This window comes from Nannobrachium achirus, assembly GCF_963921795.1.
Source record: "Nannobrachium achirus genome assembly, chromosome: 18".
In the NCBI taxonomy this organism is placed as follows: Eukaryota; Metazoa; Chordata; class Actinopteri; order Myctophiformes; family Myctophidae; genus Nannobrachium; species Nannobrachium achirus.
Window position 1 is genome coordinate 42,094,594 of NC_137825.1, and position 25,770 is coordinate 42,120,363.

Below are 25,770 nucleotides of genomic sequence, written 5' to 3' on the forward strand. Positions count from 1 at the left end.
AACGACACAATTTTAGGAAGAAGAAACTGTGACATCCAGTCCGTTCTGTTCTATATTCGGTGTCCCTCTCTCTCTCCCCCTCCTTCTCCGTTTACACCATTGACAATATCAATGATGTCATCCGCAGACTCCCACAGATGCCCGGATCACCGTAGCTAGATCTAGATCCCATATTCCGAATGAACCTTCGTGTTGTGGTTGGCTAGCTGGTTGCATGGCAACCGCTGATAATTTAATCGTTTAAATTAATGATAAATGTTGTGGGCTACTAGGCTACTATCAAACATCTCGAGGAGGCAGATTTTCAGGATATCTAGGTTAGGGTGACCATATTTTCAGCCACTCAAACCGGGACGCGCAACACTGTTGCCTAAAACCGGGACCCTAAAAGCAATTTGCACGTTAACGCGCACGCGTGTGCCCATTCTCTAACGTTCGTGCACGCGCACACATGCACCGCAGGGTTGCAAACAGGCAGTGAGTAATTGACAAACAGACTCAGCGTTGAATTCAGACACACAAATGAATTTGTTCATTTTTTCTGATTGGTTAAGTGAGCATGTTTTCATGAAAAGAACATGATAAATGTCTATGCAACCACTGAAAACGGCTACTATTATTTAAATTCTGCCGAAAACCGGGACAATTTTGCAGTGAATGTTGAAAACCGGGACATATTAGTGTTTTAGAGATATTTGTCGGGACACTGGGACACGCAGCTTGAAAACGGGACTGTCCCGGGTAAACTGGGACGTCTGGTCACCCTAATCTAGGTAGTATAAAACAAGCCAGCTTATAGGAGATCTTAGACACTTATTAGATGAAGTATATCTCCAACATGGTTCATTTTATAGCTTGTATACTCTAGTTTAATAGCTATTTGCGTGCGTGTGTGAGTGCGTGCGTGCGCGTGCTATGCTATGCTCAGAGTTGTAGAAGAGAGAGTTACGTCACTTACGTCGACTCCCATAGTAAGCGTGAAAAGCCTATTTACTCTATGGTGGGAAGCTAACTTAGCCTAGCTTACTGGAGCCTGTTCTCATTCCTAGCGAGCCTCTGCCCCGTCCGCCCCCATTCATTTTTCACTCGCTGGTAAGTAGACTAAATCACGTCTTTTTCACTCTTTTAAAAATGGTATCTACCTTAGAGAGGCCCGTGAATGCGTTACAATGGTGAAAAAGACGTGATTTGGTCTACTTCCAGCGAGTTTAAATGACTCGGCTAGAATGGGGGGCGGACGGGGCATTGGCTCGCTAGGAATGAGAACGGCTCCATGCGAAGCCACTTCCGGTCTGCGGCGAGTTCAAAGCGTGACGCCACTCTCTTATATATCGCTCTGGGCTATGCTATGCTATGACGTTGGCCAAGCGGTCGCCTGACAACCAACAAGCCAATCACAGCGTGACAAACCGTCCCTACCGATTATGGGAGCGAGAGACTGTAGAATAACCTTAAAGGCACCGCGCTATGAATGACGTACAACAGTCCAGTGTAGCACATGTAGTCTTTTGCCCCGGGCGTGATGGTGTTAATTGTGTCTACCCATTTAACCGTTCAGTAACGTCCTTATGTCACAGGTTACTTTCACTGACATGAATGGATACGGGACGGGCGGCCCTCACTCACACGGTCCAAAGGACAAAAACATCACCAGAATACACACACACACTGATGTATTTCATAAGCCCCCTGGCCATTTGATGTATAGTGGACATTTAAACTGTTGAATTCTTTATATTGAAAATCTCTCAGATGTTAATGGTTTAATATTTGGCAGACTAAAATTAATATAAATGTGCATGTTGGTTTTGTTAATTTGAATTCCTGGCACAATACATAGAAATATCAGATTGTCATCATCAGTTGATGTGCCTTTTGAGCAAGGCATTTTACCCTCAATTGCTGGAGTGGCAGTTCCCAGATGTGAGAAGCATCATGTATCGAGTGTGATGCAGGGAACTAAATAATTGACACTCTTGTCACAAAATGGTGTTCATGTCCAACATCGCCTTCTAGTTGAGGTTGAAAGCCTCCCTGAAATATGCTACAAGAGAGGTATTTAAGGCTAACCAAGAATAATCAGCAATAGAAAAGGTGCAGTATACCAACAAAATCCACAAACTAACCTGCAGGCAAGAGCTGCTTAGAAATGATGGATCCTCAGTTTACGATCTTGGGGCCCCTCATCATTAAACAACAATTAGGCTGTTTAGAACTTTTCTTCTCGACTATCAAATAGAGCATGCATTAAGAAATACATTTATAAACAAAACAAAACCACCATGCATGTAATCTGAAATAATGAAAATCCCACAGCAATGGACTTCAATTCAACCTTTATTAAGTTGTTCTCTTCTGCTTTAAATTAATTTCCTCTCCTTTTTGTAACATTTGAAATATTGAAATAAAACAAAAGATCCTGAACAGGAGTGATAATAAAGACCGACTTAATTTAAATGAATACATATCAACTGAAACAAATGAGGAAAAAAAATGTTGTCAAACAAAAGAAAACAAATACAACAGGTAACGTCTTAACGTATCTGCAAAAAGAAAAGAAAAAAATACATCGTTTCCAGCTCAGCTTGGTTTGGGTTGATTTGGCATCTCAGTACAAAATGCCTTCAGTTGTTTGCTTCTTAAAACAAAACAAGGAAAAAAACGAATCATTCACTTATTGCATTTGGACAAAAAATATATATATAAAACAGGAACAATATGCTGCTAAAAAAACCAACATATGAGACGTAATGCATTAGTGCCAATGTTGAACTTTTTTTTTCTCCATCTAGTCCAGACACAAAAGTGGACACACACCCACACAAATGAGCACGCACTCTCGCACTCTCACAGTCAATCACACTTTAATGCAAGCTGACAGCCTAACATTTATTCACTTCCCTGATTGGGACAGATAAGTGTTCAAAAAGCAAGCATACATGTATGCACACACGCAGGCAACACTTGTTACTCATGAATCTCTCATGGAAAAGACAAAAACAAACAAAAACACACAAGAAAAAAAAAAAAAAACATTCACCATTGTAGCAATAACAGACACTTCTAATATCATCATCACCGTCATCTTTGTCACATATTCATCCGCCATCATACGGTCACACTCTTTTCACACTCCCACAGCCAGGAGGGCATCTTGAACAGCTTGTCAACAGGTGATCATAGTCTCATTATTTACTGCCTTGACAATATATAACAACAATAATAACCAACTTGATTTCTTGAGTAAGTACGAAAAATAATACAATAACGAGGTCAGTGTTTTAAGGGAAGAAAAAAATAAAAAATAAAAAAAGACATCTAGATTTTCACAATATTCCGCACTTTTCGGTGTATGCCTTTTGTTTTTGATTTTTATGTAAAAAGAATACACAGCCGATGTACTGTACGTATAGGCGAGGATACAATTTCCGCATGTCAAATACAAGAGCCGTGTGTTAACTGTAAAATGGTTTAACTGTGTAAAATGGTATGGCTGTGACGTGTGTGTAGCGGGGCAGCCAGTGAAAGTGTAAACCAAACTAAGGCCACGGCTGCTGTTGACATCGACATCATCCTGCGAGGGGTTTTGTGTTGTAGCGTCACATGATGGACTTCTGTCAAGGAAATTGGGCAGGATTCGTTGGTTGCGTCACCAAAACCCAGAGCCATATATAGTGCAAGTTTGGCTAATGTTGCTTGTTTTTTATGTTTTTTTTTACCCTGGATGCCATTTTGGTGCCTTTATTTCTACCACAGCAGACATGTTGGTACCTAGGAAAAAAATAAAATAAAATGCTCGCCCTTTGTACATCTCATGGTTTCTCACTCGCTGATGTGTTTTCCGCAACTCGGCCCTCCTCCCAACTGCTCTTTGCGTTTACAAAACTTGAGAACTCTAAAGTATGTCAGCCAGGTCTGTGAGGGGCTCAGTCTGCAAGTTTAACTAAGATAACAAAAATTACATAAGTGATACAAAAAAAAACAGAGGGGGGTAAAAATAATATCTGTGGGGAACTTAAAAGGGCAATAGCTAAACTTGTACGACGATCTTTGTGTCACGACCCTGGCTGGGTCTGTGTCCAGTGCATGCCTGAGTGAGAAGGGTGTGGGGGGGTCAGAATGGGAAATGGTGTGATTTCGGAGTAAAAAGATATAAGAGCAGTCCAGTTGAGTCCTAAGAGTCCGATGGACTTCACCTTTTTTTTTCTAACAGGTTCAAGTTTTGCTGTTGATGTCTTCATTTAAAGGTAAAACAAGTTAAAGTGTGTGTGTGTGTGTGTGTGTGTGTGTAAATAAAGTGGAGCATATACTGAAATATGTGTGTATACTGTATGTTGGTGAAAGTGTGTGTGTGTGTGTGTGTGTGTGTGTGTGAGAGAGAGAGAGTTAGTGATACAGTAATGGACCGTTGTATACAATAGTGACCACTGTAGTCACAACTTCTGTAATTTTTTGTCAATAAATACAGACTGAAAATAAGTATTACAATATAGGTTTGACCTGTATTTGTGTGTGTGTGTGTGTGTGTGTGTGTGTGTGAGTGACAGAGTCAGTAAGCCAGCCAGTAAGGCTTGTCAGATGGAGTCTGCCCCTCCCCCTAGCAGGTCCCCTGGCAGCAGCGCGGCAGGACTTCCCATCTGGTGGCGGTCCTCCATCACTGGGGACCCCCAGAGGCTGCTACTGTGGTACCCCATGCCCCCCATCCCGCCCATCCCTCCCCACAATCCCTGCCTACTGACCTCCACGCCTCCTCCGCCCATCCCGCCTCCCATCCCACCGCCGACCCCGGCCCCGTTGTTGCTCCACTGGTTGAAGACCCCCAGGCCGTGCCCTTGGCCGGCGGACGGGTCCGAGGAGCTGCCCGTACCGTCGAGGCTCTGCCAGCCGCCACCGGAGCTCCCCACCGCTCCGTTTCCCGTGCCTACTGCGGCATTGGATCCTCCCTCTCCGCCCACCACCCTCTCGCTCCCTCCGCTGCCGTTGGCCCCCACCGGGGCGGCGCCAGGGGGTGCGGAGCCTGGCGAGCCGGCAGCCGTCCCGGCGTTCCCCCCTCCTCCTCCGGCTCCGCTCTGGGAATGTGCGATGTAGCGAGCCACCTCCTCCTCACTCACAAACTCAGCCAAGATGGTAGTGTTTCCCAGAACGCACCTGGTACAGAGAACACGGTCAGTCACTGGGTGAATCACCAGTCAAATGAATAGAATATAGGAAAAAAAGATAGGAGGGGGAGAGAAACAGGAGACAGAGACAAGAGATTGATAGACATGATTGTGTCTTACATGTGCAGGGCACTCTGGGCCTTGGCTGCTTCCTGTTTGGTGCTGTAGCGAATCAGAGCACTGCCATGGGTCAGGCCGAGGTGAAAGGTCAGTAGAGGGCCGTGTTGCATGCAGATGGTCCTCAGGGTGGAGCCATCAATCTGTGGGATGCACAAGATGGATGACAGTGGGGTTAGAGGGACAAAAGGGTCCAGAAATATATGCATGCCCGCTGGAATCAGAAACAGTAAGGCAAAAAAAAAAAAAAATCCCAGCTTTTATCTACTGATGATATTTTACAATTAGTTAATCTCTCTAGGTCGTCCTCAGACCTTTATTACAGACTATTTTCATTTTAATCTGTGTTTAGAGCAGCAACATCAGGTGAATACAATTAACTTGCTGGTTAAATACTAGTTAAATAGTGTTAACTAGTGTGGGGAAGAGGTCTTGGGAGTTAAGAACCACTGCTGTGTGGTATCAATTGGAGCACTGGAAAGAATGCCGACCCCAAATCTGGATGATGTAATCTTGTAGTGTGTGTTACCTGTGGCGTGAGATTGCTGAGCACCAACCAGCAGCTTCCACGGGAGCTGCCGTCACTCCATGTAGTGCCTGTAGAGAGACAGCAAACACAAGGATTGCTTTCTGATATTTCTTCTCCCCTCATCTCTGCCTACAGCCTCTCAAAACCTAATGAAAGATGAATAACCTCCATTTGGATGGTTGCTAAAGAGAACTGGACTGATAGCTCTAAACATCACCCAACATTCCATCCCAGCAATCACAACACTTCCATCTCCTTGAACATTTCACCTAAATATTTCATCACATCATCACACAGTACAGATGCACTAGTAAAAGGAAACAAGCTCTCTTCAACGGTGAACAAGTAATATGATGGTACATTACCGGTCGCTCCCGAGGAGCTGCTGCCCCCTCCTCCTCCCCCTCCTCCCCAGCCCCGAGAAGACATTCGCGGGGCTCCGCTGTTCCAAGGGGAAGGAGACGGCTGTTTGTGACTGGCTAGTCCCGGAGGCGGGCGGGTCAGTTGGTTTTGGCTAATGCCACGGCTGGCTTTCCAGGGCTTGTTGTGTCCGATGGGCTCGGGAGGCCAGCTGTTCTTGTACTCTGTGTACTTTGCTGATACACAAGATACAAAATTGGGTTCAGGAGCAGCATAAAGCAGCATTAAGAAAATGGAGGGATATCCGGAGTTCCGCACACAAAACAACAAGATGGGATCTTATAACGGTGTGGCTTCCCTGTGGATCTCTGATGTCATGTTGTGAGTGCAGTATTGCATAAATTTAGAGGGACGGCGGGACGGATCTGAGCTTATGACTTCACAAAATGGGAAAAATATTCACTATTACTATTTTATTTCAGAAATGTGAAAATATTTCACCCAGGGATTGACTGCCTACTGGCAGGAAATGTGACACTGATTGCTAATTGGTGTAGTGGTTTGCTTGGTATAGTGGTTTGCGAGATTAGCCATGAATGGATGGGTGGAGGGATGAACGCTAAGACGGACGGGAAGACAAACATTCTAGAAATATCAAACATTCTAAAATATTGGAACAACGCTGTAACCATGATAGCCCCACATAAATGTTTAGTACCTGCAGCTCTTTCCCCACGTCCCAAAGCATACAATAGTTCCCTGCTGTCTAGCCTGCAATATGCCAGAAGCAGTTGTGAGAAAATATTCAAGGAGAATATCGCAGCATCTTCCAGTTCCCAGCCCCCCCCCCCCCAATGCAGCATTACACCTGGCTTATTGCTGCAGAGGTGGGCGGCACATTCAGACGTATACGATTCAGCGAGTGACTTCTCCTACAGACATTTTTTAGCCTTAGGCTTAGCATTAGAATTTGGGTTAGTTTGAGGTTAGGCATGTAACTGGTTAAGGTGTTGGAAGGAGGAAAGTAGTCAGTGGAAATCATTGCCAAGTCTGAGGCCAGTAATGCACGTGTGTGAGTGTCTGTCTTACCTGAGTTGTGTGCATTGCTGAGGGGGCTGTCTGAGGCACTGTAAGGCCAGGCACCAGGTGAAGGCAGCAAGGTGTTCAGGGGAGGGGTGGAATCTGCAACACACATACCAAAACACAACACGGATATTTGGTACAAGCACTACAGCCTTTATACAACCCTGGCTAAGGAAATACTCTCTTCTAAAAGAAAGTGCAAGTAGGAGGCACAAAAGAAAACATTCAGGTGTTGACTCACAGGTTAGCGATCAGCGCCATCAAGCGTCCAAAAAGCGAATTAGGTCAAATTCCATATCCAGTGCTATGAAGTGTGATCCTATTTTTACTGATACAGAATTTGGAGAATTATACACTATATACTACAGACAATACATAAAATAAATAAACAGCCCTCAACATATGGGATAAAATGTGAGTAGAAGACAGCATGGGGGTAATGGTTTTAGTTGGATGATATTCTAGACCAGCAGGGCTACGTGTGGTTCCAGATACAGGGGACTTAACCGCTACGCTATTTCTGGGTGCAGGTGTCTCAGTATATTCGGTTACCAATGCAGGGTGTTCCGTTCACAAGAAATGAGAGACAAGGCACTGCACCTGTGCACCAACACAGCCAGTGTGTGTTTGTCTCTGCGAGGCTTACCAGTGTTATCTCTTAGCAACTGGTGCTCAGTGTCATTGAGGCTGGGCGAGCCAGAGTTTCCCATCATACTGCCCGGGGTCATGTAGGGGTCGGACTCTGGGTCAACACGATCGATTCCCTTCCAGGGCACGCCAGGCTGGAACTCTGCCGGCGGAGAGAAACAGATGGTAAATAAAAGCTTTGCATACTGTACATATTCAATTATATTCACTCATCATGGTTTGTTTGTATTTATGACACACACACACACACACACACACACACACACACACACACACACACACACACACACACACACACACACACACACACACACACACACACACACACACACACACACACACACACACACACACACACACACACACACACTTTAATCCCAACTCTTGTAGTTTAATGGCAACATAGTAGTTTAATGGCAACATAGTGAAAAGAACTTCTTTCCCGCTTGTATAGTTAGATACTGTAAGACTCAAATTCAAATTGAACTGTCCCTTTCTTGTGAGTGAGTTATCCTGAACTAGTTAAAAGAACAAGGTGATGCACACATCCTTTCCAAGTGCTGGTGCTGGGCTCAGGTCGACATAAGATGTCCGAAACGTTATCCTGAACGTCACGCTTACCAGGGGGCCAGCTGGGAGCAGCAACAGTGGTCTTGGAAGCCATCTTGTTGCCAGGGGTGCGGTGCCAGTTGTCTCCCAGGCCCTCTGCTCCCACCATGTCATACTGGGAGTACGGAGAGCCCCCGGGCATCTTCATAGGGGTGATGGGACCTGAGAAAGATACACGTGTTACTGTACATGACATACTATTCAGTCTCCAAAGTACTTTTCTGTCAATATGCACGCAAATATGCACACATTGACTGGACATGATCGATGTCAATGTAAATTGCCATATAATATGCCCATACAGCAGGGGGGTCCGGGACCCATAGGGGGTCCTCAGAGTTACTACAGGGGGTCCTCCAAATCTTCCAATTCTTTTATATATTATATATTTTAAATATTATATAACTTGAACCATAGTGTCCATATTCTGAGAACTGTAGCCAAAAATAGCAGATCTACAAGCTCACAACGCCTCACACTGCGAGGCGTTGTGAGCTTGTAGATTGGCTATTTTCGGCAAAGAGGTTTGGTGTAGAGGGGAAATAGAGCCGACTAAGTACAGAGTAAAAGGTCAAGTTCATTAGGTAATGACAGCTCAAGTGGTTAAATATCTGAAACAAATCGACATGAATCCAAAATACACTGGTGATTGTGCTGTCAAACGATGAAACTATATGGAATCTATGAAAAGGTTGAAGACCCCGGCCATACGGTATCTGGACTGGACATGCCCGACAAAGTAAATCTGTGTTTGTAGGCAACAGCTGGTTGCCCAATCACCTGGCCAACGATGCTAATGCAGCAAATGCAAGCGCAGGGAGGGAGAGAGTGGGAAGGAGAGAGGAACACCTCGACTATCTTGTGAACTTCACAAAACATCAGGGTCTGCATTTAAGTCACTGCTACTAGTACTCATGTGACCTAAATGGCACTAGGTTTAACTCTTTTAATAAACAAGTGATTAACATTCGGACATTGACATCAAGTGAATTCCACAAGATGTGAATTTCACCCAAAAACTGCCATAGTGGAGGACTGAGGAGGCAGAAAAATGAGTATGACAATTTGGCCAGAGAGGGAGGGAAAGAGAGGGGGAGAAAGAGGGAGGGAGAGTGTGAACCTATTGTAGGAAACAAGTTGTTATAAAACAACTGCTTTCACTCACCATTTTTGTGGATAACATTGTCCGGCGTGGGAGGGTCAGGTGGCGAGTGTGCCTCCATCATCCATTTGAAGCGAGACTGCTGGCCTCCCAGGTCCTTCAGGCCCCCGAGGTCCAGACCTGACAGGCTGCCTCCAGTATTAAAACCTGGGCAGATGGAACGAAAAGTAGTATTGTACTTTAGAACCTGGCTAAAATTAAAATCCCAATTGAATAGTCTACTTTCAAGCACTTTGTGAAGCTTATACTGGCATACTGAGAAACTAAGGAAATCTTGTATTTAGTCATGGAACCCAACTGGACCTGGTGTTCTTAAGACTCACCAGAGTAGCCCAACTGTGTTTTCTGGTGCAGGTCAGCCACGGAGCTCCCCAGGCCGGGGTGGGGCAGGGAGTCGGCCCCGGGCAGTTTTGGTACCCCGACTCCTCCACCCAGGTGGGACGGGGAGAGTTTAGAGCCTCCTCCGATACCCCCCGCTCCTCCTCCGACACCTCCCAACTGCTGCTGCTGCCTCTGCTGCTGGAGTACTGCCATGATCCTGGCCAGCTAAGGACATGAAAAGACCACAATGACAATCACAAACTATCAAGTCATAGGATCATTCACACTTCACAGCGTTGTTTTTTTGCAATAATACACACGCAGAGATTTTTTTTATACTTGATACTGATATTGACTCATAGTACTTGCCTACCCTCAATGACCATACATGTAATTTAGATAGAATTTAGTTTTTGTTTTTACTGAATAGGTGCTTGGTATACCTACATTTTTCTTAGATTACTAGATCTATGCATTTGATGTATGCATTCAATGTATTCTTGTTGATGTATTGTTGTTAGTGATGTTACCGATCAATCGGCAATGGATCGGATCGGGCCGATCAAAGCGTGATCGGCGATAATCGGTGGTTTAGATCAAAAGGTAAATTCACCGATCGGATCGGTGCATCCGATCAACCACCGTTCAGTATGCCCACTTGAGGCCATTTTGGGGTATTGATTTCCACAGTGCTGAAGGAATAATTAGTTACTGCTATGATAATAAATACATAGTAATGCTGGTAAATAACTATATGGCAAATATATAAATGAATTCATGAGTGAATGAATTAATTAAAGTTAAAACATTAACATTTAGAAAATATAAATAATAACTTGATCGGATCGGGGATTGATCGGTATCGGGTGATCAAACTTTTGTGAGCGGTGCTCGCTGATCGGTTCCAAAAAACCTGATCGGACCATCCCTAGTTGTATTAACTTGCTTATTGTAAATCGCTCTGGATTAAGATCGTCTGCCAAGTGCCTAAATTGTAATACTGGACTAGTGCAGCTGCTGCAACAATTTTAAGAGAAGTGCTTGGTAAATTGTAATTGCGTTCCCTTACTGCATGCGTGTGCAGTACAGTATGGTGTGTGTGTGTGTGTGTTAGGGATGGGACGATTTCATTTCATATAACGATTATTCTGATAAAAGAAATCATGATTTACGATACCGCGCTATTTAAAATCCTTTTTCCTGGGGCGGAACATTTGCCAAAAAATAGCAGATCTACAAGCTCATAACACGCCGCAACACGATGTGTTGTGAGCTTGTAGATCGGCTTTGTTTTTGGCAAAGACATTTGATAGAGTGAAAAAAAGACTGAATCAAGTACGTATATATTATAAGACCTTTTACCAATTCTAGAGGGTTTAAGCGTTACGAGATATGCAGCTCGGCAAATAAAAGATCCCAGTGCATGGCGGAGGACGATATCGCGATAAATACAATTTCCACAATACAATTATCGTGAGTGTTTTTTATCACGATAAACGATAATATCGCGTATCGTCCCATCCCTAGTGTGTGTGTGTGAGTGAGGGGTACGCATGTGTACCTGCTGTGGGTCAGCCTGCTGGCGTACATTGGGGGTGAACTTCCTCTGGTTCTGCAGCAGCTGCTGCTGCTGCGTTTGAGGCTGCTGCTGCTGCTGCTGCTGGAGTAGGAGCTGACATGCCTAAAGAGAAGGAGAGAGGGAAGGAAGGAAAGAAGGAACGAAGAAGAGAGAAGGAAGGAGGAAAAAGGAAAGAAAGGGAGACAGTGACAGAGGACAATGACTTTTATGCTCACCAGAAGCAGACACGCTTTGAATAATAGTCCATAGGATTATGTGATGTTAATAAAAGGGAGGAAAAACAAAGTATAAACGGTATAAGGATAGATTCTAACCAACTAAAATATTTATCTCCAGGGGTGAACTTGACTTTCCCTCATTTTTTCCAGGGCAGGCGTGGGAAAAGAAATAAATAAAGCGAGCGGCTAACAGATAGCGAGTGCTGGTGAAATTCCCAGGCAGCGACTCACCAGCTGGAACTGGATGTGCGGCGGATAGATGCTGCTGAGCATAGCAATGTGCTGGGGGGACAGCTGCGGGGGGAACACACCTCCTCCCACCCCCGCCACCCCGCCCACTCCCCCGACGCTCCCCACGCTCCCGCTGGGAGGGGGCATCTGCTTCAGCATGGACCCTGGCACCTGAACACACACACACAAAATAATCCTATTGCCCAAAAACTCTGGGGAAGGGGTGATGGTACCAGTTGTAACTGGCTCAGTCTGCATACAATGCACGATTTCCTCAGGCCTGAAATTAGGTGCAGTGGCGAATATTCTCATTCAAAAAACATTCAGCCTCCTGCTAAATATACACTACACTAGTTAATATTGCGATTTTGACAGCAATATTCTGTACAACAAATGGTGGCACACGCCCACCACTATGGGAACACAGAATACCTCTGCTGTAACCGCAGGGAACGCGACAGCATGAATCTGTCTCACAAAGCGCTTTATTGATTCCCTTTGATTTCCTCTCCATAGTGGAGGGTGCTTATTTCAATCAACTGTGTTAGCTGACATTAACAACTGGCTGTCCGGCTGTTGTAGTGGGGTGAGTGAGTGAAATGGATCCCATCCCTGAAAACAACATGTGTTTCACAGAACTGTCTTACTTTAGGAAGGGTAATGTGATAAACAAAAAATAGAGTATAACAGTGTTTGGCAGTGCAGTGGGTGCTACCCTCATAACTAGGACGGCTTATGTCAGGAACGATGCAAGTTATTCCTTTCATTTGATTTGATAATCTTTATTTTGAACAAGGTGGCAAAAAACTAATAAAATCACACCCAGAGTGAGTGACACATACACACAGATTCTGTGAATTATAGTATAATAATAATAGTAGGTGATTCTGACCATACCCATGACCTTAATTGGAGGAACGCAGTAGGACAATCGGAAGAAAGAACGCGATAGTTTTGGCACCTCACCTGTGGTGACAGGAACTGATGAGGCACTTGCGCTCGTATCCCTGGGGAAGGGTTTATGGGTGGAACAGTTGGCTGGTGTCTTGACTGGGCCATCCCGCTGCCGCTTCCAAACAAGTTGTGACCGCCCTGAAATCAGAGGTAGGGGGAAGACGACACTTTAAGTAGCGAAAGAGTAACAGAATACAAAGAGACATGCAAAGCATACATACACAGTTACAACATATAGACATGTTGACACAGGAAGTACGTACAGTATGTATGACATCATGAGACAAAGATTGAGATCTCCAATGCGTTTTCTAGTGGGGTTAGCGGTGGAGTGACAAACGAGCAACATCTTACTTGTCTAAAGGGGATAGTGTGGTTGAAGAGGGGGTGGGACTTGTAGAGAGTGGGTGGAGAGTACAGAGAGGACGGACCCTCCTCCCCAAAGCACCCATCCTGATTGGTGAAAGACAAGGTCTGTCCACGCCAACAGGCAATGGCATTTGCCCAATGTAAAGGGGGGAGAAGGGAGGGGAGATGTGGAGAGGACACATGGGGTCGACCAAGAAGGAAAACAAAGGCAAAAGTAGGAGAAATGAAAAGGAAAGGGAGATAGAAGACAACAGAGTTAAGTAGACAAGAGAGAGAGTAACATAACAGACAGGAAGGAGTCCCCATATATGGTAGCCGGACAGTACCTTGTCATAGTAAGACGCAGCGTCCCCAGGCCCCGCCTCTTTGGAACCAGGCGACCGATAGGGCAAGCTTCCTCCTCTCCCCCCTTTTCTCATGTCTCCGTTGTAGTCATTCATGCCCATCCCTCTCTTATCTCCCTCCATCTTCTTATCCTGGAGACCCGGGGCCATGTCCATGTTCCTGCTGCTGGAATCTTCCCCCTGTCCAACGCAAAAGGCTAAAATGAGAATCACCTCAACTATTCATAGTAAAAATTAGGACGACATGGCCAAAGGTATAGTATACATTTGACTTTTAAGTCAACCTTGGTGAGAAGTCTTACCAGTAGCCCCATGTTGGAAAACTGTCTGTTGATGGGATTCATCCAAGAGTCTCCTCCACCAGGCTTTGGAAGACCCTGACAGAAAGTGAGGTATGTTGCAAGGTAAGATATTTTTAAGAAATCTCACCTGTATGAATTTGGCACAGTAATACTCCGGCTATACACTTCTTCAATGTATTATTATTATTATTAATATATATTTAACCTGCCCTTCAAAGGATACAAACAAAATCATAGAATAACATAAAGAATAGTAACAGCCAATGGCTAAAACAGGTAAGGTAAGCAAGAATAGGAAAAACGCCTGTTTGATAGGCCGATGTAATGATCCACCTTTGACGATAATCAGCATACATCCCAAATCCTGATGTGTGGGAATTAACTAATGCTAAGCTAACTCCAGGTTGATAAAATACTATTTAAAATGCCAACATTGTGATAGATATCGCCATGACCTAAGAAGAAGGGTCTGAATTACTGCCTAAAGTTAAGATTTAAATGTTATCTTTATTTGGTGATGTACATGCTTTGTACGACTTATTTAGAGCTCAATGTTCACGTCTGAATATAGCCGCAAAACCGTGATGTACTAACTTATAATATAAGAAGTAGACACACGTGAAACCCTACTTTTAAAACTGTAAACCCTTGTTACTGCCATCATTTCACTACTAAAGCTTTAAGCTATGCATGTAGATTCTTCAATCGAATTATAGCTATAAAGTGATTTCATCCAGTAATCAGAGTATTTAGTGACCATGTAAAACGTTCCATGTCATCTCCCAGATGTCACCCACCTTGTTGCTGGTCTTCTTCCCAACATGGCCCGGTCCCCAGCCTCCGTTGCTGCCCTGACCCCAAGACGAGCTGCTTCCCTGGGACCCAGCACTGTTCCACATCCCACCTCCTTCCTCCTCCTCCTCCCAGCTCGAGTGGCGGGAGGCAGCCATGGAGGAGTCATTCTCACCCCAGCCATCTTGCATAGACTTTGTACCTATAGGAGGAAAACACTGGTTAATACACCAATCTTGCTGGGGACAAGCAATATGTAATTCAGTTCTGATTCATGTGTTTTAGTTTAGTTTTCTTTTAGAATTAATTAATATGTTTAACAACGTAAACCCTAAAACCCTATACTTAGTTGCCCAGTCCCCCCGGGCTCTATACTAGGCCCACACGGCCCACTCACAGCATGATGCGACGAATTGTGACCTTGCAGATCGGTTATTTTCACAGAATCTTCAGCTCTCAGCGATAAAACAAAAGTGGGTCCTACAAAGGAAATACTCAACCTACAAATTCTCACCAGATTTTATGGGATTGGGAGAAGGGTTCCCCCAACCTGAGGGCTGCTTCCCTGCAGCTTCATCAGGGTCTCCTGCGCTCCAGCCGGTAGACGTCTCGGTGGACTTTCCCCAGGCTGCTGTGCCGTTGTCCACCATAGTGTTGGTGGGACTGGTGGGAGAGGTCTCGCCCCAGCCAGATGGACCTGCAGGTAAACATGGAGAATGTAGACTGGGTTGCGTTTCCACAAGGAACCATGCGTTTGCCACTGCCTTCTTTTTTTGTGTTACTTGCATGTTCCAGAATCATATTTACAGCTTTGTGGCATATGACCACGGCAGTTCAAATGGCCATAGAAAAGAAAGGACGGATGGCATGTTGCGTTGTACATGGTAAAAGAGCAAAGGAATACTTTCTTCTAGGTGAAAATTGCTCCCTTTAAGAACACAAAAGGTTATTTCTCAATTTAACTACATTTACATACTCATATGACTACTCGCCTTTAGCTGCTCTAAAATATGAAGTTTGAAGATAAAATTATTTGTACACACAAAAACTCTTCTTTTCTCTTACCCATAGCTGATGCTTTCGCAGTGTTGATGTCCCTGTTACCCACAAGAACTGAGGACTGTCTACTGGGCTGTTGTTGAACTGGAGGCCCCTGCTGTTGGTGGTGCTGCTGCTGCTGCTGCTGTTGTTGGTGCTGCTGCTGCTGTTGGTGGTGCTGCTGCTGTTGTTGGTGCTGCTGCTGCTGCTGTTGATGCTGCTGCTGTTGATGCTGCTGCTGCTGTTGATGCTGCTGCTGCTGCTGTTGCTGCGGTGGTGGTGGTGGTACCTGTCCTTGCTGGCTGTGTGCTGGCGTCTGTTGGCCGGCGGGTGCGCTGTTCTTATCCCACAGGTTCACCTGCTTGTTGTTGTAATTAGTCGGGTCTCCCCACGCCGACGTTCCATCATCAATCTCGTTCTTTCTGCTTATGGACTGCGGTGAGGGTTCTTCCCAACCACTCGCCTCTGATCCGCTACAACCACCACCACCTCCCCCTCCTCCTCCGGGGACAGGCCCCGAAGTCCAGCCTGAGCTTTGGTTCTGATTCTGGGCTTGGGAGACAGGCTGCTGCCGTCCCCAGCTCCCTTGCATAGCCCCTTGGTCTGGCATTTGCTGCTGATTGCGGGGCTGTGATTGTTGCTGTTGCAGTGGTGCCTGCGGGCCTTTGATTGAGCCCGGCTGGCTGTTTGGCATCTGTTGCATTTTGTTTCCCCCTGCTCCTCCACCAGCATTCCCTCCGGTCCAACTCTGATGTGGTTTGGACCCCTCCGTGTCCCCAACTCCCCCCACCCCGCCTCCCCCTCCTGCACTCCCTCCTCCCCCTGTGCCTCCGGCTCCCCAGGTGCGTCGAGGGCCTGCTTCGTCCCAGCTCCCCCACGTACCCACCTCCGAATTCCCACCCGAGTTTGTTCCCCCTTTCCTCTCATCCCCCCATCCTCCACCTCCTCCACTATTTGATTTGGGCTCTCGCTCACCCCATTCCCCGCCTCCCCCACCCCTCTGCCCTGACCCCCAGCCTCTTCCACCTCCTGCACCGTCTCTTCCCATCTCCTTCCACCCCGAACTCCCTTTCTCCTCCTGACTCGCTCCCCAGCCTCCGCCTCCGCCTCCACCTCCACCCCCAACACTTCCACGTGCTGGGTTACCCTGTTGTCCACTATCCCCCCAGCCGCCACCATTTCCTGCTCTATTGCCTCGCCACTCCTCGTTCCCCCATCCTTTTGAACCTTGGCTTTCCCCGGCCGCAACCCCTCCCCCACCATTTCCACCCCAACCTGTAGCCTTCCCCTGCTGGGTATGTCCCTGTCCCCCTCCTGCTCCCATACCAGCTCCAGTGGTCATCGACCCAGATTGTGAGACGCCAGGATTTCTCATGTTGGAGCCTGAAGGCGGTGGGCCCCTCCCAGACAGAGAAGCCCCACTACTGCTACTGTTGCTGCTCTCCCAACCATCTCTGGAACCCCCAGCTGATGGGGAGGGGACCAGGGAAGGATTGATGGCCCCTGGGCCCATCGGATCTGTGCTCTGGTTGCCGGGAGCACTGGAATACTGAGACGAACCGTGAGAAGACGGCGGGTGTTTGGACGAAGCTGATGACGACGAACTGCCCCTGCCTCCTCCTCTGACGGTTTCATGGTCCCAGGATGTGTTCTGTCGTATCTGGGTCTGGCCCCACCCGGTGTTGGACAGAACTCGGGGGTCCAGGTCAGGCCGGCTAAGCAGGTCCTGTAAGGCAGCTTCAGCATTGGGTGGCGGGACGATGGGACGTTGGAAACGGTGGCTGCCGTTTCCTGCCCTGGAACTGGCTCCACCACTGGATGAACCTGCTCCTCTTCCTGCCGCTCCTCCCCCCTGACCTCCAGCATTCCCCCCGCCCCACTCCCCTGTCTCCCCTTCAGCCTTCTGATTGTCCCAAGCTCTGTTTGCAGTGGCAGCCGTGTTAGGGGCGGAGGTAGAGGTGGCGGCGGCGGCGGAGGGGTTGCCATTGCCAGTGGTGCTGCCTCCGCTACTGCTGCTGTTACTGCTGCATGCACCACCCAGTCCCTCCCCTACTGGATTACTTCCCCCCACAACACTGGAACTCCCACCCCAATCTCCACCCGACGCCCTTTCACCTCCAGCTCCCGATGACCCCCACCCTCCCTGAGAAAACCCGGAGGTTTGACTAGCGACCCCCGTGCTTCCAGCACCACCCCAGGTATTACTCCCACTCCCAGGACCTGGATACCCCCAGCCAGAGGTACCGTTGTCCCCTTCAGCAGTTCCAAATCCTCCCACCCCACCACCTCCTGCCTCCCATCCATCAGTCCTTGAGGCACCCGTTTTGGAATTGGCAGCAGGGTAGGAAGGCTGGCCTCTCCACGAGGTGGTGAGGCTGAGCTCTCCCCCACCACCGACTCCTTCTCCTCCTCCACAGTCCACTCCTGCACCTCCGACCCCACCCTCCCCTCCCCCTGGCATTTTTGGTCCGACTACTCCACCCTCCCACGCCCCCCCGACTTCTCCCATCTCTCTGTCTCTGGATTGCATTTGGTGAAGTTGGTGCTGATGGGCGTTTGATTGATTCACAGATAAGGATGGGTGACCCCCCAGCACCCCGACCGCTGCCGCCACGCCCGCTCCCGGCTCAAGGCCCAGGGAGGAGGAGGAGGCAGGGTTGTTGGCAGACAAAGATCCCCCGGGGCCGCCCTGGTGGTGGGAAGATGGACCTCCTTCCCCTGTGGTGGCAGAGCCGTCGTGCTGCACCAGGGCAGGCCAGGCCGAAGGGTTGGCATTTGGGTTGAAGTTGGCACCTGGAATCCCACTGCTGCCATCGACGGGGCCACTGGCTTCGTGGCACCCTGGCACAGTGGGGGCTTTGGAAAGTGAGGAAGGCTGCTGCTGCAGCAGCGGCTCCGCTGCGGCTGCCGCACTCCCCCCTCCGAGATGATGACCCTGGGAGGCGGCCACCCCAGCCCACACCACCCCACCGGACGACTGCATACATTCATTGGGCAAAGAGAACGAGGAAGTTGCTGAGGACTGGTTGGCAGAGGCACTGACGCTTCTGTTCACAGGCATTCCGTTGTTGCTGCCGCTCGTCATAGCCACTGGAGCTCCTCCTACGTCACCACCGGCGATGCTAGGCCACTCTTCCAGGTCATTGCCGTCGACGATCACCTTCTCCCTGCCCTGAGAGGAGGCCTGGCTGCCTGAGCACACCCCCCACATGGAATTTGCATAATTAGAAGTAGTAGAAGAAGCAGCGACTGATGATGAGGTGAGGGCCAGTGAGGACACAGCTGCACTGGAATCTGACAAACAAACAAAAAAGTTACTTGTTTTGTGACAAATCAATACACAACAAATATTTTTTATTGACCATAATTATCATTTTCATAATGATTGATCAATCATGAAAATAATCATTAGCTGCAGGCCTAATTCATATCAATGTAATCCTCCACTCTGGCCAACTCAACCCATCTTGAATGTGACCTTTCCTGACCCAGACACTAACCTGAGGATGCAGCCATGTTTGTATTCGAGCCATCCGCACCTCCTCCCCCTCCCAGCAGCATGGAGGACAGTGGCGGCTGGCCCCTCTTCAGTAGCACTTTGTGGTCCTGCTGGCAGCGGAATCGCGGTGGCACTTCTCTGGGCATATAGCGCTGCTGCGGAGGCACCTGGCCACCGCCAGGCACCTGTGCACCACCAACACCGCTGTTGCTGCCGTTACTGGAGGCACCGCCGAGACCGAGCCCAGAAGAAGAAGAGGAGGAGGAGGAGGAGGGGGAAGAGCCGGCAGTGGCGGAGGGCTGTCCGTTGGCCACTGTCGAGCGCTTAGCATTGTTGCCGCCCTGTGTTGGAGGCGAGAGGGCGGCGGTGGCCGGGGAGGGGGAGGCGGACGGGGTGGGTCCAGGGCTGGGGGAGGCAGAGCTGCTCTGGGTGACTGGAGACTGGGCTGATGCCGGCTTGGTCAGGTCTGGCATTGCAGGGGGAAGAATGGAGGGTTGAAAACACATACACACACACACATACACACACAACTCTTTGTGTTTGTTTCTATAGCGTACCCTGATGCAATAGGGACTTAGTGCAACATCAATGGAATGTTGGGTTCAATGTCCCCAACAGTCAAGTCAGCTTCACTAGTTAGATGTAGGTCTAATGTTGCTTTCATGAAAGCCAATCCTAGAGCTGCTGTTGGTCAAAGATGGGGGTACCTCTAAATGTTTCCAACGATCGCCGTGTGTGCATTTCTGCACAAGAGAAAAGTCCCCTCGCTGATGCCAAGTTTAAAATGAAATCATTCTGTAATAGTGAATCTCCAGGAAATGGAATCATTTATGTCCAATTTGGTTTGGGAATGACATTGGAAAAGGATATGAGGCAACAAAAAAATACCACTTCAGTGGAAGTTAAACAGGGGAATCTAACATCTATCTTTATGTAGCAGGACTGGTGAATGCACAGACTCAGACAGAATTTATAACTTCCGCAAACAACCTTTCCTAATCCAAAGGGAAAAGAAATCTTTACATCTTTAAAGTAGGTATACGAGAGAACCTTTATGAACATACCAACCAGTCAAACAGTTAAGTCAGACACAAAGACATCACTCTGCTGCTTACCTTTGTTTTTTTGCTCTGTAACCTGAAACAGACAGATAAAGAGCATATTAGTTGCAAATTTATCATTAAGAAAGACACAAAAAAGTTGGGACACTGTGAATGTGGTCAATGTCATTCATTCAATACCTTTATTTTTAAGTTAGCTAAACCAAACAGGCCAGACAGGAGAGAACTTGAGAAACATGGGAAAGAGTCCAAGATGTGGTTAGGGTGGGGGGGGGGGTGACTCCAGCATATGTGTGCCAACAACAAATCATCTATTCAAGATCCCACAGTTGTCCAGACCTGTTGCGTCTTTTTAATAACACTGTTGGAACTAAGAGTTAGGTTACTTTCATAACTAATGGGAGGTAAGATTCTCTGGTGTTCATACTTTATTTCTGGTTCTTCAAAAAACTAGACCTGAGGGGTAGTTCACTTTTCATTGATACACAAGTAGTAAACTCCTCAGACATGCTTTCACTGCTTTGTGTCACTGTGAATCTAAACATTATAACTTTAATGACAACTGACTGTCCAAAAAGAGAACACTGAATTAATTGAACCCTGTTGACCTCTTTGTTCAACTAACTGAAATAAAGTCCATGTTCATTCAGTTATGGGCGTGCACCGTGCATGAGCTTCAATCATGACGGCCACGGCAATGTCAATTTTCAAATTAATTGTGAACAGGTAATTTAATTCCAGTCAATTCCGTCAATTCAATTCCAGTCAAAAAAACGTTATATTCGGACACACGTGTTGTGTCGAGAGCTCACTCTTCTCTCGGATTCGTCAGCCGTACACAAAACACGTTATGTGTCGTCAAGACTTTCACATCGTCCTCACAATAGAATGATACGATTGCCCATTAATTGCGACCGTATGAAAAGGGTCACAGCTCGTCTGTGTGTAACTCTGTCACGCCTGACACTGTAGTTCTATGGGTTTGTCGCTCTGACATTCTGCTCTGACGTCACTGTGATGCCAGGGGAGCCACTCTTAACAGAATGGGTTTGCCACTCTGACATCTAGTATTAAACTAACTTATTCTATCTTATTATTTTTAAAAGAAAAAAGGCTGCCAATTAATGTTATCTCAACTTATCTGTAACTGTATGTAGTTTTGGTAATTGAACAGCATCATCTATTAAGTGAGAGGTCCACTCCCCAAGGTAGTATTTTCCTGAATTGAGATACACAGTGGAGAGTGAAGAGTATCTAAGACCCCGTGCACACAGCGCCATTTCCACAAGAAAACGCCAAAATAAAATGTCAGATATGACTTCCGTTCAGACGACAACGGCATTTTCGGGGGTTGAAAATGCAACAAAGTGAGACCAGGTTCTAGGGTGAAAAGTTTGACAACGCTCTCCCTCGCGTCACCGTGTGAACAGCAGAAACGCAGGAAACGACAACGTGAAGACGTCATGCCTCACGTTGGCTCACACAGCAAAGCCGATCAGCCGTGGAGCCTGCACGTTGCCATGGTGATATATGTTAACAACAGCTAAGATAGGAAGTGGAATGGACAACATGCATCACACACTGCCAGAGTCCGTCACCGCCACCTAGCGACATGGCACGCACACTACATCATTTTAATCATCATTGCGTGTCTGTCTGAATGCAGGATAAAATGTGAGAACGCCGCAACAAAATGTTGCCGTTTTCTCTAGAGACCGTTGTCGTCTGCACGTCTTAGTCCCTCAACCATCGACACCCACAGTAATGGCATGAATTTAGATCATAGTCTGGTTTGGTGTGCTGTTTAACTTGTGCAATGTTGTAGGATCAGATTACTGTAGCGCAACAAAAAAAAAAGTTGAGCTACACTGCGCAATGAATGCATACCATACTGCAAGGCAAGCCAGCTGCCAGGCTGATTAGAAAACATCGGCATACAATCATGGCAAACAAACCGAAAATGACTTACCTATGGACTTCATAGAATAGCCTAAAGTGATCACGTCTCCCTTAATACAGCTTTTGTTTTGATGTTATTATGGATTCCATCCATGGCAACCAGCAATATTGGACAATAATAAGCCTACATTTATCCAACACAATAAAGTTGGCATTTCTGTTCTGACAGCCTGTCAATCAGTGGGACAGCGCACCGCAGCAAGGAGCTTTAATAATCATAAAATGGTCGGATCTCTCAAATAATCGGAATTTGGTTACGGTACGGATCCGTAAAAATGGACAGAATTGTTACGGGTGGAATCCATAAAAACATCAAAACAAAAGCCGTATTAATGGAGACGGGATCACTTTAGGCTATTCTATGAAGTCCATAGGTAAGTCATTTTCAGTTTGTTTGCCATGATTGTATGCCGATGTTTTCTAATCAGCCTGGCAGCTGGCTTGCCTTGCAGTATGGTACTCATTCATCGCGCAGTGTAGCTCAACTTTTTTTGTTGTTGCGCTACAGTAATCTGATCCTACAATATTGCACAAGTTAAACAGCACTTGATTGCGTTTCTCTCCTCATCTCGGGTCTCTCTGGTCATTTTGGAATCGGGGGGCCCGTGATGAGCTCTACCAACAACTCACATTACAAAAATCCAAATAGAGATTAATAAAGCCTTCAATCGTGAGACGCGATTGCACTCACCTTCTGAGAGGTTTCCCTTTTCCTTTTGTCGTCTTTTTTCCTTTTCTTGTCTTCCATGAACTACTGCTCCTGTCCCGATTCTCCTTTCTGGAGTTGAGGGGGGATCACACAAATTGTGGCTGTAAGTCTACTGTCTGTGTGTATATTGTGCATTTTATTTTGCATTATATAATGTTGATAGTCTTGCCAATTCTTAGTGGCAATAGTGTTTTTTCTTCTTCAGTTCAGCTTTATTGTCTCGCATGTACAATTTGCCCCACAGCAGTAATAAAACAGCAACCGATTGGGATTCTGTTTCTAAGACTGAGGCGATAAGGTTTTATTCTTCTTCATACACAGCAACTCACATGGCAAAGTTAGTGTTAACAAAAGAAAATGGCATCGAGGATCATGCATGCACACTTGCACAGATCAACATGACTTAGTCTTTACATTGCCATAAGCCTCAACTCAAGAGCAGGAGCTACAGTGTAGGCTACTGCATGCTTGACAGAATTAATTAGGCACCTGTGCCTTGAGCTACGAATATTGCTGGGCACGTGGGCAATACATATACACACACACACACACACACACACACATTATCCTCATTTTAAGTGTTCAGAAAATCGTAAGCTGATGATCCTTTCTTTTAAACCTTTACAACAGTATGTGCAGCACAAGGCAGCTACATCTTGTCATGAGACTTAAGGGATAAAGCCTGTTTAGCAAACTGTGTACTGTACACACTACTAAGTTCTGCGACATTGACCATCACAATATATGAAAGTCATATGTTTCATTTGTGTTGGCTCTAACATATTATGACTGCTGAACAAGGTACCACAAAGAGAACCGTCTTGCCCATGGCATATATTTAATTTCTCTGAGCAGCGAGCAAATACTGCATTGTCACTGGGACACACACAATATATGTATCACCATTACCAAGAAGGCTGGATGTGACATGCTGATCAATTAACCTGTGGAGAACGAAGATCTTGACATGTTATTGTGCTGTAACACAACATAGTTATCAAGACCTGATCATAACCGTGTCATGCATCATTTTGATTCATGATCAGTATCATCTCAACAAGCTGTCATATCGGCAGAAAACAAACCTGACATCTTTCTTGGCTGCATTGCTGACAACGGTCCTGGCTTTCAAGCACAGAGCTTAGGTGTGACACACAAGCCATTTGAGAGCTGTCAGGTCTGCTTTCAACAATGGCTAATTTGCCCTCCCTCCAAGCAAGCACTAGACTTGGTCAGCTTATGTTACCCGTTTTCGTCATTATTGTGACAAGCTTCGCAGCCACAACACTAACTACGGGTTACCTATATCAGTTACCTAGATTGGGGCCGTTTGACATTTGAAGCCACGCATGATGGCATGGCAAAAATGGATGTCAGACAAACACAAGCAGCCGACTACCGTTAGCTAAGGTAGTGACATGGTTGTGAAGATTCTATTGCGTATAGGCATGTGATCATGGCACTTTTAACCGCTATAAGCTTATGATAACCTGCCATAATAAGTGGTGGTTTGTAATGTATGACGTTGTGATGTGCAACCGTCCGTTACCCAACGAATTAAAGACGCATTTCACAGAGGAACTCGTTTGACACAGAAAGGAATGCTTGTTCTTTAATACTATACTGGTTAGTTTAAAACGCTCGAGCTGGCGTTCAACGTTACCGACCTGTACGTTCATCCACTATAGCTGCTAAAACAACTATAAGTGCTACTGCTACGTCAATGCTAAAGCTAACCAGCTACGCCAAGTTTACTGTAGCAGCTAGGCTACAACTGCAGGTTAACGACGTTTGTTGAGCTCGCGCAGCACTGGCATTTCACATTACTGGATAGATTGCATCAGCAAAAATAAACCTAAACCAAACCGTCTATGGTATATGGCTGCACGTGCACGCACACAATCTAACGGTTGCGCATTTTGTGTGTTATATAGATAGAAGGGGGGGAAAACGGTTAAGGAACAGGTACTCACCCCAGGAATCACATATGAAGAACAGCTAGCTGTGCTAAGCTAGCTGTGCTAAAGTGCTTCAGTGCGATATTTCTTTGAGCTTTTTGAGGCATTCGTCGTCGAGGCTACGAGAACAGCGACGCCTGAGCAGGATTAATCAAGTAAGTGGCAGAATAAACGAAATATAGACTCTTTTCATGAGCTCCCGTTTCGTCAATAAGTACTAAACGTTGCGTTGCGGCGATAGTGTGTAAACCTTTTAAATGTGCAGAAGAATTTTTGAATTTCAAAGCGCTGTGGAGTCAGTTGGCTGACGGGCGGCCATTTTGCTGCTCAGCATGAAGTGTCTCCAATGGGCAGCTAGAGGCGACTGAGAGGAAAGCCTGTGACTGGCTGCTGGGTTGTACCATTATGGATGAGGTTATGACTGTTCTACACACTGAGAGAGGCCCTGGGTAAAGAGTCAGACCACTGTGAGGATGAGGTTATTATAACAGTTGTAAAGACTCTGAGAGAGGGAACCCCTGTGACTGGCTTGTACCATTTTATGCAGTGATTCCTCAAACTTTGACATTTGAAGGTCTCCCCTTAACTTTGACAGTGTACTAATGGAACCAAATTTGGTTCAATTAGTACACAGACAGTACACTGTCAAAGTTACAGGCTTGTATGGGTCAATTTAGACCCCCCTAAAGGAACCGACAGAGTCCCTGGAATCCACTTTGAGAACCACTGTTCTACACACTGAGAGACCCTAGCTGGGTAAAGAGTCAGG

At 46.5% G+C, this 25,770-nt stretch overlaps 1 protein-coding gene across 3 annotated transcripts; it reads right to left on the reverse strand.

Annotated features, from left to right (window-relative positions):
* Positions 1 to 2,319: 2,319 nt before the first annotated feature.
* Positions 2,320 to 25,298, reverse strand: tnrc6ba (trinucleotide repeat containing adaptor 6Ba). Of its 3 annotated transcripts, none has more exons than XM_080747932.1 (21): positions 25,017 to 25,298; positions 23,026 to 23,112; positions 20,430 to 20,451; positions 19,316 to 19,780; positions 15,843 to 19,109; positions 15,292 to 15,474; positions 14,783 to 14,979; positions 13,986 to 14,060; positions 13,666 to 13,863; positions 12,983 to 13,108; positions 12,017 to 12,187; positions 11,550 to 11,660; positions 9,991 to 10,213; positions 9,671 to 9,814; positions 8,518 to 8,667; positions 7,895 to 8,038; positions 7,255 to 7,347; positions 6,171 to 6,401; positions 5,806 to 5,873; positions 5,280 to 5,419; positions 2,320 to 5,148 (listed from the first exon to the last, which is right to left on the reverse strand). In XM_080747932.1, the coding sequence occupies exons 2-21, from the start codon at positions 23,080 to 23,082 to the stop codon at positions 4,575 to 4,577; spliced, it is 6,639 nt and encodes a 2,212-aa protein (XP_080604058.1). In that variant the 5' UTR covers positions 23,083 to 23,112; positions 25,017 to 25,298; the 3' UTR covers positions 2,320 to 4,574. The 3 variants fall into 3 exon arrangements, with proteins under 3 accessions (XP_080604058.1, XP_080604057.1, XP_080604059.1); XM_080747931.1 differs by having other exon boundaries at positions 11,550 to 11,669; XM_080747933.1 differs by lacking the exon at positions 12,017 to 12,187 and having other exon boundaries at positions 11,550 to 11,669.
* Positions 25,299 to 25,770: the final 472 nt, after the last annotated feature.

Coding starts and splice junctions, on each gene's coding strand:
- tnrc6ba (XM_080747931.1), bottom strand. CDS start 23,082: ATGGAAGACAAGAAAAGGAAAAAAGACGACAAAAGGAAAAGGGAAACC. Junction 11,670..12,016: donor CGCACATCCAGTTCCAGCTG/GTGAGTCGCTGC, acceptor CCTTCTCTTTAG/GCATGTCAGCTCCTACTCCA. Junction 6,402..7,254: donor CAGCAATGCACACAACTCAG/GTAAGACAGACA, acceptor CTTGTGTATCAG/CAAAGTACACAGAGTACAAG.